Source organism: Trichogramma pretiosum, unplaced genomic scaffold, assembly GCF_000599845.2.
Source record: "Trichogramma pretiosum strain Unisexual culture from Peru unplaced genomic scaffold, Tpre_2.0 scaffold7, whole genome shotgun sequence".
Lineage (NCBI taxonomy): Eukaryota > Metazoa > Arthropoda > Insecta > Hymenoptera > Trichogrammatidae > Trichogramma > Trichogramma pretiosum.
The window spans coordinates 2,767,293-2,780,707 of record NW_019641639.1 but is presented as its reverse complement, the minus strand read 5'-3'; the positions used below and the strand labels follow the sequence as shown (position 1 = coordinate 2,780,707).

General features: G+C 52.0%; 1 protein-coding gene across 1 annotated transcript in view; it reads left to right on the top strand.

Moving 5' to 3' along the window:
* The window catches only part of LOC106648479 (fibrillin-2), a 94,738-nt gene that overhangs the window by 76,439 nt on the left and 4,884 nt on the right, over positions 1–13,415 (top strand). Inside the window, exons 7-19 of the mRNA XM_023459595.1 lie at positions 519–779; positions 867–1,172; positions 1,887–5,951; positions 6,047–6,152; positions 6,221–6,416; positions 6,708–6,981; positions 8,108–8,249; positions 9,209–9,345; positions 10,300–10,439; positions 10,961–11,063; positions 11,673–11,716; positions 12,077–12,148; positions 12,309–12,534. Coding sequence (XP_023315363.1) covers positions 519–779; positions 867–1,172; positions 1,887–5,951; positions 6,047–6,152; positions 6,221–6,416; positions 6,708–6,981; positions 8,108–8,249; positions 9,209–9,345; positions 10,300–10,439; positions 10,961–11,063; positions 11,673–11,716; positions 12,077–12,148; positions 12,309–12,534 — 6,072 coding nt within the window. The remainder of the gene's footprint in view (positions 1–518; positions 780–866; positions 1,173–1,886; positions 5,952–6,046; positions 6,153–6,220; positions 6,417–6,707; positions 6,982–8,107; positions 8,250–9,208; positions 9,346–10,299; positions 10,440–10,960; positions 11,064–11,672; positions 11,717–12,076; positions 12,149–12,308; positions 12,535–13,415) is intronic.

Below are 13,415 nucleotides of genomic sequence, written 5' to 3'. Positions count from 1 at the left end.
CGCCATTGGGCCAATATTAATATCGAGCATCTCTATCAGGGCTGTAACGCGTAAAAATTCCTCACTCATGACTCTATTTGCTAAAAAAGAAAAGGTTTTTCAAGCTTTTACAGCCAAACGCAGTAAATTCATACGTACATCGCGAGAACTATGCGCGTGAATTTTGACGGCTGAGTGACGCGTTATATCGCGAGACTGCACACTCCAGCCTCGTTTCGTCGAACAAAAAAAAGAGGAAAAAAATCAATGAGCGAGGACTTTGGGTTTATCGATGCGTGTGTGCCTTTTGCTCGCTCGTGCCGAGACAATGAGCCGCTGCCGCCAGCTCTCTGCCAGAATTTTCGACGCTTTTGCGTTGCGCATCTCTAGCTCGCAGTGCATGCAGCTTGGTGTTTTAGTGTGTAACTGCTGCTGCGATCCCAGCTCGACGCTGATAATAATTTCGAGCTCTCGCGCACTCGTATTTATGTGAATGCATTTATTATACGTCGCCGGTGTTTGCATGTGTTTGTGTGTAGACGTGGACGAGTGCGCAGAGAACGACGGCAAAGGGCCCTGCGAGCTCGGCTGCAACAATCTCGCCGGCGGTTACGAGTGCAGCTGCGACGCTTGGCCCGGCTATAAATTGAGACCGGACAATCGCACTTGCGAGGACGTGGACGAGTGCGCCCGCGGAGACAATGGCGGCTGCTCGCATACCTGCTACAATACGCCCGGCAGCGCTTACTGCTTATGCCCCGATGGCTACCGCCTGGCCGACGATTACAAGACCTGCGAGGGTGAGTTACACTCCAGCTTTTGTGCTTTTATCGCTTTATTACATTGCATCGATTGTCTTGTATTATAATACGTCGATTTTTGGGCAGACGTCAACGAGTGCGAGGCCGCGAGAAAGCTGTGCAACGACAAGACCGAGGAGTGTCATAATTTGCCGGGTGGCTACAAGTGCGTGCCGAGGCTGAAAAAGAAGACGAAGCAGCTGCCCGAGGACGAGTACGACGCGGAGAACGACGACGAGGAGGAGGAGGACGACGATTACGACGGCGAGGACGACGACAGCGAGGGTGACGATGGCGACGGAGACGACGACGACGAGCAGGCCATCACCGAGTCGTCGAGCTTTTACGAGTGCAACATCGGCTACAGGAAGAATCACGAGGGTATCTGCAAAGGTAATTGAGAAAGATTCGTTTGAGGCTCGGCATTGATGAAGCCCTAATGGCCAAAAAAAATGACGATATAAAATGTTTAAAGTATAAAATCATTAATTGGCTGGTGTTTTATGACTTTTCAATTATAATTACGCGGAAAGTATCATGTGCGTTTTGAAAGATATTAAAGCTACTTTGAATACAACAATACCACTTCAAGACTCCGCCACTAGATGGCGAGTACGATTAAATCTGTAAAATTGCAAGTGATTGAATGAAAATAACTGTATATGAGTCAAGACACCATATGAAGCAGCTATTTGAACTGTTTTTTATTAAAAAAGCAAAAAATTACTTTGTTCTTATCACAAGCGGAATCATTAATAATCAAACCTACTGACTGTTCAGATAAAACGATTATGACTGATTACTTTCGGCTATACCCATGTCTCGATTGACAAGCAATATCTTATGTTTTTGAGCTTGTTCTTTCCAAAAGTGGTATTTAAAATTGTCTCATTTACTATCCTCAATTGTAAATTCAACGAAAATAAAGCTTTCGTACGATCAAAGTGTTATTTTATTTTAATTTTTAAATGCCATATTACCATTTTAAGCCTGTTACGCTAGATAGCAAAATATTTAAGCAGTAAATCTGCACGAGCGAAGTAAAGATAATTGTATAAGTCAACTTTAATCCACGTTCTCACTCATAAATATTTATATCAACTACAGACATCAACGAGTGCGAGGAGGACGAGGACGACTACGAGCGTCGCTGCTCGCACCTGTGCAACAACTTCGACGGCGGCTACTCGTGCAGCTGCCACCCGGGCTACGAGCTGTCGGCCGAGGACGCCTCGAGCTGCCACGACATCGACGAGTGCTCGCTGCGTCCCCGGCCCTGCTCGCACTACTGCAACAATACCGTGGGCTCGTACGCGTGCTCCTGTCCCGTGGGTCTCGTGCTCGGTCGCGACCAGTCCAACTGCGAGATCCCCCGCGACCGGCAGACCTGCGCGAATCTCCGGACGCCGTGCGTGCACGGCTGCGAGGACACGGGCCAAGGGCCACGCTGCGTCTGTCCGCCGGGCCACGAGCTCGTCGACGGCGTTCGGTGTCTGGACGTCGACGAGTGCGCCCAGGGCGAGAGCCGGCACGGCTGCGAGCACAACTGCCTGAACCGGGTGGGCGGCTACGAGTGCACCTGCAATCCGGGCTGGTATCTGAAGGAGGACAACAGGACCTGTCAGGACATCGACGAGTGCGTGATCAAGAGCTCGTGCGAGCACGAGTGCGTCAATACCCCGGGCTCGTTTCTGTGCCGCTGCCCCAGCGGATTTCGACTGGGCGAGGGTGGATCGACTTGCTGGGACGTGGACGAGTGCAAGGACGCCAGCCACGAGTGCTCCCACGCGTGTCACAACGAGCGAGGCAACTACACCTGCTCCTGTCCCGAGGGGATGACTCTGGCCGAGGATCGGGTCACTTGCGTGGCCATGAGCTGCGAGCAGCTCGGCTGCACCCACGGCTGCGTGAGAGGCGAGGGCTGCCACTGCCCCGACGGCTACGACCTGCTGGACGATCGGAAAACCTGTAAGGATCGCGACGAGTGCCTTAGCAAAACGAACGGATGCAGCCACCTGTGCATCAACACGCCAGGCAGCTACAAGTGCGACTGTCCCCTGGAGATGGTGCTGCTTCCCGGCGGTCGAATCTGCACGAGCGGCGGATGCGCCGTGGGCATGAAGCCCGCAGCCGACAAGGGTAAGTGCGAGGACATCGACGAGTGCCTTGTGCCGGAGTACAATCGCTGCTCCCATCTCTGCGTCAATCTGCCCGGCACCTACAAATGCGAGTGCCCCGAGGGACTGAGCCTCGACCTGGACGGCCATTCCTGCCGCACCTACGATCCCTGCCGGAACTCCAGCTGCGAGCAAAAGTGCTTCGCCAAGAACGAGACCGGCTTCGAGTGCGGCTGCCACGAGGGCTACGAGCTCGAGATCAACGGTCACGGCTGCAAGGACGTGGACGAGTGCGCCAACGGCGGCAAACACGGCTGCTCGCACGAGTGCGTCAACACCCAGGGCAGCTACGAGTGCTCCTGCCCGGCCAACTGGTCACTCGGCCCCGACGGCCGCCACTGCCTCCACCACAAAAAAGAAGTCAAAGAGAATCGATGCGCCAGCGAGTTCGGCTGCTCGCACACCTGCGAGGAGGACGGCGGCCGGGTGCGCTGCGGCTGCCCCGAGGGCTACGAGCTCTCGCCCGAGGACGAGAAGACCTGCCGCGACGTGAACGAGTGCCAGGAGGGCCTGTACGCCTGCTCGCAGCGCTGCGTCAACACCGAGGGCTCGTACAGGTGCGAGTGCGAGGCCGGCTACGAGCTGCTCGACGACAAGTGGTCCTGCAGCGACGTGGACGAGTGCTACCAGGGCCAGCACGACTGCGCCGACGCCTGCGTCAACACCGCCGGCTCCTACATATGCTCCTGCCTGGACGGCTACGCGCTCAACGACGACAACAAGACCTGCAGCGACATCGACGAGTGCGAAGATAATAATAATAATCCGTGCGAGTTCAAGTGCGTGAATCACGAGGGTGGTTTTAGCTGCGAGTGCCCCCGGGAGACTCACTCGCTGCATCGTGACAACAAGACCTGCCTGGAGACGACTCGCTGCCAGGGCGATCACGGCTGCTCGCACGAGTGCCACGTGGTCGAGGGCCTGAACAAATGCCAGTGTCCGGACGGATACGTGCTCGCCGACGACGCGAAATCCTGCCGGGACGTGGACGAGTGCTCGATCAACAACGGCGGCTGCTCGCACGGCTGCGACAACAGCGAGGGCTCTTACAGGTGCACCTGTCCTGGTCTCCATCGTCTCTTGGAGGACGGCCGACTCTGCGTCGAGATCAACGACTGCTACATCAAAAACGGCGGCTGCTCGCACCGCTGCAGCTACGAGCACGGGGCGACCCACTGCTCCTGTCCCGAGGGTATGAAACTGGCAGAGGACGGCCGCAAGTGCCTTAAGGACGACGAGTGCGCCCGCGACAACGGAGGCTGCTCGCATCTGTGCGAGGTCAAGGTGGTCGACAACAACAACGTCACCAGCTGCGGCTGTCCCAGCGGAATGAGGCTGGGCCCGGACAATCGCACCTGCGCCGACGTCGACGAGTGCCTCGAGAACCTGGACAACTGCACGCACGGCTGCGTCAACACGTACGGTGGCTACGACTGCAGCTGCGGGCCCGGCTTCGAGCGCAACCCCGAGGACCGGGCACTGTGCGACGACGTGAACGAGTGTTTTCGGGACAACGGCAACTGCTCGCACGTCTGCAACAACACCGTGGGCGGCTATCACTGCTCCTGCTTTGCCGGCTCGGTGCTGGCCGAAAATGGCCTGGACTGCCTCGAGTCCAAGGTCTGCGGCGCCGAGAGCAGCCACTGCTCGCACTACTGCCACGTGGACGCGCGCACCAACGCCGTCAGCTGCTCCTGTCCGCGGGGCTACCGACTGAAACAGGACCTCAAGACCTGCGTGGACATCGACGAGTGCGAGGAGTTCGAGAACGACGTCGGTGGCAGTGGTAGCGGCGGGGGCTGCTCGCACGGCTGCGTGAACGTGCCCGGCAGCTATCGTTGCTCGTGTCCAGCGGGCTACACGCTGTCTCAGAGCGACAAGAGGAGTTGCGTCGATCTCAACGAGTGCCTCGAGCCCCACAATCACAACTGCTCGCACGACTGCGTGAATCTGGTGGGCAGCTACCTGTGCACCTGTCGGGAGGGCCACTACCTGTCGCCGGCGGACAACTCCAGCTGCCTGGACATCGACGAGTGCGCCCAGGACAACGGCGGCTGCTCCAAGTACTGCAACAACACCTTGGGCGCCTATCACTGCTACTGCCCGGCCGGCTTCAGGCTCGACGACGACGAGAAGACCTGCCTCGATATCGACGAGTGCGAGGAGGACCGTACGATCTGTTTCCACGAGTGCCTCAACACCCTCGGCTCGTACGAGTGCGTCTGTCCGGACGGCTACGCTCTCTCGGTGCTGGATCGTCGCACTTGCATCGCCGCCGACAGATGCGAGCTCGACAACGGCGGCTGCTCGCACACCTGCTACAACGTCGCCACCGGCATCAAGTGCACCTGTCCGCTGGGCTGGTATCTGGACGCCGACGAGAAGACCTGCCTGGACGTCGACGAGTGCGCCATCGGCAACGGCGACTGCCCCGAGCTCTGCGAGAACGTCGAGGGCGGCCACCGATGCACTTGCCGGCCGGGCCACGTCTACCAGGCCGAGTACAACGTGTGCGTGGACCTGGACGAGTGCGCCCACGGCAACAACGGCGGCTGCTCGCACTACTGTCGCAACACCAAGGGCGCCTACTACTGCGAGTGTCCCGAGGGCTCGAGGCTGCTGGACAGCGACAATCGTACCTGTGTGGTGATAGACGAGTGCGAGGACTGCGAAACGACGCAGCGGATCGACAGCAACGACGAGGACAACGACAATCCGTGTGATGCGGCGAGTAACGGCGGCTGCGAGCAAATATGCCAATTCGACGAGCTACTAGAAGGCGGCGGCAAAGTTATCTGCTCCTGTCGTCGCGGTTATCGCGTTTCCGAGACCAATAGCTCGGCCTGCGTCGACATCGACGAATGCTCGGAGGCCGAGTCGAGTAGCGAGGAGGAGGAGGAGGAACACGGCTGCGAGCACGAGTGCGTCAATACGCCCGGCTCCTACGAATGCCGATGCAAGCCCGGCTTCGAGCTCAGAGACGGCGCTTGCCACGGTGAGTAGTAGCTTTTGTAATTAACGCGCTTTCGCAACTGCACAGAGACGACTCGTATCTTTACGGTACTTTAATTTTTCTCTCCGTGCGGCCAGACATCGACGAGTGCCAAATCGACAACGGCAATTGCGAGCAGTACTGCATCAACGGCCTCGGCTCTTACACCTGCTCATGCTATTCCGGCTACTACGTCAACAGGAGGTACGCGATGATTTTTCTCAAGTTAACGATACAATAATTATCAATAATAACAATGTGAAATCGCGCAGAAACACAAGCCAGTGTCTGGCGGTGAACGAGTGCCTCTATCAGAACGGCGGCTGCAACGGCGACTGCGTCAGCACCAACGGCAGCTACTACTGCGTCTGTGCCGACGACCTGGTGCTGGCCGACGACAAGAGGACATGCGTGCCGAGGGAGCAGCAGCAGAGATGTCCGGCCTTCCCCGAGCCGGAGTACGGCGAGGTATGTGCAACGCGCGATCCCGTATAGTCATTTTTGTCTCTCTTTCTGTGACACTATAGTTATTTTGCCTGCACAATATTTGAGATATATTGCAGGAGATTGTGTCAGGATCGATATTCTAAAATTCTTTTATGTATTGTAACAAAATTTAAGGCAATCGAAGCTAAAGTATTCGATTGTGAGCTTTTTGATTTTATCAGCAGTGGCAAAAACATCTTCAATTGTTAAATACCCGAATTTTATATATTGTTTTATTGCTTATAAAGTTTATCAGTCGATTTGTGTATACAGACGAGGTGTCCGGAGCATCCGTCGGGAGCCCAGGATTATCCCGCAGGAGCCAAGTGCCACGTGAGGTGCAGACGAGGCTTCAGACTGGAAGGCTCTTATCTGCGAACGTGCCAGTCCGGAGGCCGGTGGGACGGCGAGCAGCCGCGCTGTCTGCGACGCGCCGCCATCGCCACGGGCAGCAGCAACGACTACTACTATCAGCCGAGCGGCGGCAGCGGCAGCGAGGCGCGTCCTTACTACACCTTCGAGAGGCATCGTCATCCCCACTACGCGAGTAAGATCGACTGTGCCAAAATAACGAATAAGTTTCTCGTGATCGCAGATGCAGAGATCGATTTTGTAATGTAAATTGAACGATTTTCGAGTTCGTGCTTAAAAGCACTAGAAATTATCGTTGGAGCTTGCGCGCGCAAGCTCGAGGCGCATCTCGGGCGGATAAAATCAATTAAGACGAATGATTCGCATCGGGAATTTAACTCTCAAATTGTCTCGATGTATTACTGCAGCTGCGTCGCGGCATCTCCCGAGGGTCTCCCCCCGCGCCGGCAGCTGAGATGGCTTTTTCTCGAACGAAAAGCTCGTTTTATATATCTGTATAGGCGCATCGAGAGAAATTTTCGTCTCTTACACGTTTTTTGTCGGATAACGAGCAGCGACGCGTCGCGAAGGTAGAATGAGATCCGAAGAAGCTGCTTTTCTTTCTCGAGCTTCTTTGTCGCGGCGCGTTTTTCTTTCCCTCGCCACTACCACCGCCAACGTCGCCATCACCATCACCTCACGCGCGAGCTTTAATGAACTGAATTTTCAACGTTGCATCTTTCCAATAAGCTTGTGCTCGCGCGACGACGCAGCGTACAAAGCTTCTCTTTCAACGCTGTTTTTTTTCTGCACATAGGCTTATATATAATTCCGAGATGGTGACGAGGAAAAAAAAATAATCAAGTTTCGCTGACGCGAGCTCTGCTCATTAAAAAAAAAAAAAAGCTCTACCAGCGACGACCTATCACAATATTATTACTTCACGCGCGCGCCCGCGAATAACTTTAATTGCGTCGGGGTGGATTTTCCGAAAACTCCGGCGAGCGCGGCAGATATTTTCTCTATGTTCTATCTATATATATTACGGTGTGGATTATGGCCATGCATGCATACGTAACCGTTTGATTGATGGACTATTTCACGGGAGGAATAGACAGTAGCCTCCCCGGCCCCCCGATAAAAACAAGCTGAAAACTCATTTTCCTCGAACTATCGCCTGTCTATATAGGTTTGGTGCGCAGACCGCGCCGGCCGCAGACAGCTTTTGCGCTCGCGTGATTAATAGACGGTAACGCTCGATGAATTCGAGCGCGTATGTTAATTTTCTTCCTCTTTATTCTTCTTTTTTTTTTTTGCTGCAGTCGGGGAGGAGGCGAGGGACGACGAACCACCGGAACGGCCCTACATAAGGTGTCCCAACGACATGGACGTAGAGCTGCCGCCCAGGAGTGGCACCATGAGGATCACCTTCTCGAAGCCCAAGACCAACGTCGATTTTAATAGGTACGTGAAGCGGCGAATTATAATAATGGCATGAACGTTTCGCGCGTGTCGAGTCATCGCGACGACATATTACGTATATATACGTACGAAGCTCGGAAAGAGGGAGAGATATTTTTCCTCTACTACTCTTACTACTAGTACTACTTTTCTATACGTATGTGCATTCCCTTGGGTGTGAGAGTCGGGCATGTGCAGAGCGCTATATACGTATACGAACATCCATTACGGTGTAAAAAGTAATCTTTGAAATATTTATTATCCCTCGTGTTGCAGCAGAGCTCGGCCCTACTATACTATACTGTACTGTACGTACGTACCGGCCTGTCGCGCGCTCGCCTTTGGCCCTTTCATCTACTCTTCGAAGCAGCAGCAGCGACGAGGCGCGTTTTTCTTTGTCACTCAAGTATACTCGGTTCTCTCACTCTCTCTCTTTCTGGTCTGGGCAAGGGGACGAGCTTTTGCCATGCTTTTGCCAGCAGCGGCTCTTCGACGCTCGTGCCAACGTCGTCTTCTTGATCGCCGGTATACCGTGTATACTATATACCCGTGCGCGCAACGCATCGATCTTTTTTTTTCTCTCTTTTTTCGTCTCCTTTTCTCCGACCTCGCCGCGTCTTCGTCTTCTTCTTGCTTCTTTCTTCTTTTTGTCAATGCTGCTGCTGCTGCTCGACAATAGGACTTCACTCCGTTCGACGATCGCGAGAGAGAGAGACTTGTCCATTATTATATCGATCGCTTACTCGCGCGTCTTTCTATGGGGGAGGGATTTCTCTCTTTTATTGTCCACCTCCCAAGGAGGTATAGAGAGAGGGATTCACAGGGTATTGTGTGTGTGCGTGTATATCGCCGTCGTGTGGTGGTGACGAAGCGACATTTCGACTCGAATCTCAATGACTGATGATATTTCAACGAGCTATCTCGATCATTTACATATCGTTTTTTATTTCTCGTTCCCACAGGTACGTCGAGGCCGATCCGGCCTGGGGCAAACAATTGCAGGCCGATTTATCCGCCGGCGACACGATCGTCACTTTTACGGCCAGAACTCCCGTGTCGAACAACACTGCCAGCTGCCGACTGATGATCAGAATACGAGGTGAGCCGAAAGCATCCGATTGTTCGCAAAGTTCTATCCAACCCAGACGCCTAGAGACGGATATGGCGAATTTCGCGCTCGCTATATAATGATACATAATGCAGTGGAAAATCCCGATGTTCTTGTATAATAGTTACCCTTGCCGCTCGCGTCGAATTCAATAATACGAAAATAGCCGGGCAATCGTCCAAACAGGCCTTAATTAGAAATATATGTGCATGGGTGTATTTGTGTATTGAAAGCAAACTCCCAACTGTGCGCAACGCTCTCTGCTCTCTACCTCTTCCTCTCGAGGTTATATTATTATTATATAAATATATATATATTAGTCGCGGGGTATTACTCGCCTCGAAACTCCCTCTACTGCACTGCACTGCGGAGCAGCACAAGTTTTGATGTGCGCAATCTGCATTCGAGCAGCCATTCAGCTCAATCTTGAAGTTGTACACACGTATACTCGGGGCCAAGAACAAACTTCAACCCTCGAGACTCGATGCGCTGTATATATGTAAGGTCGAGAGAATCTGTTTGGGATACTCCAGGTACACACTCGCGCGCGCGTGCGGGAAACTTCATATTGCTAAAGGGTTCGCGATATATAAATTCAATTGATTTAGCAACGGTACAGAACGCGGAAGGAGAAAAGTTACAAGAAAGAAAAGAGATCGATCGGTTTATTCTACTCCTTGATACGTACGTACATACATACGCGCGTGCAGTGGCTCTTCAAAAGTAAATATGACCCGAAGTAGACCAGCAACCAGAGAGAGCTTGAAGACTATACCCTATTACTCGAGCCCTTTAATGCAATTAAATACGAGAGAGAGAAGTGAAGCGAAGCGAGGCGAACTTTCAAGACCGCGCGAGTGCAGCGCAGTGTAACTTTTCTTCCATGGCAATTCGATTATATTCTTTACTCTCGCTCTCTTGCGTGTTTGCTTGTTTTTTTTAAAGATTTGGAAAATCCGCAAGTACTGATCTGCCCGCAAACGTTCGAGGTGCTGCTGAATCCGGGCGAGCGCGAGAGGAAGATATTTTGGCAGGATCCCGTGTTTCACGACAACGTCGACGTCAAACACATCTACAAATCACGGGTAAGACTTACTGCTTTTTTTCACTTGCTCTCTACTTCTTCTATACTTCTCCTCTGCACCGACTGTCATTACTACCGCTTGTACGAGTGGTAGTGAACTCGGACGCGTTCGAGCGAGCTGTGTGCGCAGAGTATATGTAGTACATTTCGCCTCTTCTTCTTCTTTTTTTTTTCTTGCACACACTCGAGACTATGTACAGCCATGTATAAGTTATATAGACTGGCGCGGAAGGGGTGAGCGTACATTTTAAAAACTCTCTGAAAGTAGCTTTGCTTTCTCTCTCTGGATTATTAAATGCCTTGTAGCTCGGCGATTCACCTCCAGAGAGAGAAAGAAAGAGAAACGTTTATTTTTGAAATTCCGTACGGAAAAAGTCAATACACCAACCTGCATATCAATGCGGATAGCTACAGAGTATCGATTTCGAACCCAACAATACACACACATCATCGACAGCTCTTAATTTTCTAATCCCTCTCTCTCGCTTTTCTGCATTCGCATGTACACACAACGAACAACAGGAGCCCGGCCAACTGCTGCACGCTGGTTATCACGACGTGCGCTACATCGCCTCGGACGCCGCGGGAAATCGAGCCGAGTGTCGTTTCACCATACACATTATAGGTAAGGGATGCAAAAAGAAAAAAAACGAAAAGGAAGAGCCATTGTTTGAATATTTTTTCCATCCGGAAAATACGACGCTCGTTGCTGCTGCTGCTGCTGCTGCTTCGAGCTCGGCCATGCGCGGCGACGGCAGCGGCTCCTCCGCTGCATGAATAGCGTGAAATTTACAACGTATATTATATAGCGGGCCAACGTCGCCGTCGTCGTCGAGATTCTTTTTTCCGCATTATACGTACGCGGTAGAATTTATGATTTAATTTTTAATCGTGAAAATGTGTGCACGCGAGCAGCGAGAGGCTGAGAAAATCGAGTGTACACCGTATACGAACGCTGACCTCGTTTTCTTATCAGGCAAAGGCGTCGTCTTTTTTGCCTCGAAGATTTCTCCAACTAACGCGAGCATACGTAAACTCTGGCATTCGTGTGTGTGTGTATATTATATATCCGTATAGCCGTGCCGTTAACTCTTCGCATACGCGCGTATCTTTCGCAAGCTAGCGTACGCGCCTTTTTTTTTATCAACACACCGCATGGCAACTCAGCAGCAGCAGCAAACAAAAGGTTTTGCCTTTTTCAATTCTCTTAAAGGAAAAATTTTCTCATTTACAGAGTCGGATAGGCGAGCGGCTTCGTTATCCGCAATGGAGCACGAGGTAAGTTTCTCTCTTTCTTTCTCTCCGCAAGAGAGCGATGTATTTCCTACCGCGGTATTGTGTATAAAAAAAAAAATTTTTTTCACCTCGTCGTCGTCTACCGTCGTCCATTTTCCGTAATTTCTTTTTTTTCGATTTCCTTCGAGCTGAATAGCCTATGCGGCAATGAAAGCTCGAATGAGAAAGAGGGAGAAAAAGGACGACAGCGAAAAAGCTCTCGTCGTCGCGACTACTCGCGTTTGTCACTGTACACCGGCGTGCAGAACGTGTATCGATTGTCTCGATTCTCCTCTTTTGTATCGCGTACACCGCAATAATAATAACAATAAATAGTAAAAATGTGCGTCTGCTTCGTTACAGCTGCAGCAGCCATATCGCAGAATGCTGATCTGTCAGGACAGGCCGCCTCAAGAAATATCTCAGTCGGAAAGGGTGAGTACACACAAGTTTTCATAACGTGACGTCGCGGAGCTTTCGAGGATAAGCGCTTGGTAGCCGGTGTGGCAGTGTCTTGCGATAAGTCACGCTAGCTCGCGTCGATTATTTAGCTCGAATAAGCTCCTAATGTACCTCGACCCCCTTTTAAATACAGTGGCAGATTCCGAGCGGCTGTTACATGCGCTACATGCGCACCTCGTCGAGCCCGTACGTCCTGCAGCAGCAGAGAGCCGCGGCCATGGCCAGCAGCGCGAGCAGCAGTCATTATCAGCGCGGCGAGTACCATCAGATGCGGAGGCCACCGCCACCCCCGCCTCGAAGTAGCATCGCTAGGCTGCCTCCCCAGGCACGAGCTCTGTATCCGCTCGTTGACTGTAAGTGTATGTGTCGTCACGTGGGATATGATTTGTAAATATTTTTGTGTTGGACTGACTTTACATGTGTTGTGTGGCATGCCTGTTTTAAAATTGCGCACGTCTCGAATCTGGGAATCTATATAATTTTTAATCTCGTACGAGAAATCGGACGTATCGATTCGCGATAGCTGGATATAGTTCAAAGTTTTAATGCGGGCTGGATTAGAGCCCTCCCAGAGAGAGAAAAACGTTTTTATACTTTATCGCTTCGACGCTCTCACGTCGTCGACTTATATTCAATACTGTCTATCTCTCTCTTTCTTCTTCCAACTTTTCCCGCACGCGTATGAGCTGCCCGGGCTCACTTTGTACGTCCTATTGCTCTTTGTGCGTCATCTCTCTTTCTTTTTTCTAGAGCTTCCATTGGCTATACTTTGTCGAAGCAGCAGCAGCATATTATGAAACTATATACGCGGAGAGAAAAGTTTCGGGAAAGTAGCTCTAACGCGCAGAAATTCGTCCGGAACAAGTGGTTTGCGTTTGTTTGTTTTTTTTTGTTTGCCCTCTTCTTATTTCGATCGTAATGAAACTCGACGACGATAACAACCGCTAAAAGTTTCATTTGTAAAATTGGACATACTACGCGTTCTCCCGCGGCATCGGATTAAAAACCTTAATGTATACACGTGCCCGCGCGCGTTTTTTAGCGTCCGAGAGTGCGCGCGGAGTGAGATTTTTACTCGGTTCTTACACACTCTCGGGGGCTCTCGTATGTAAGAACGAGCGTCGGAAAACCGCGCGCTATATATGAGATTTCTTTCCTTTCTTTCCTTTCTTCTTTCGCCTCTTCTACGACGTATATAAATACGTTCTCTCGATGCCACGGGCGTTTTATTCTCTCTCTC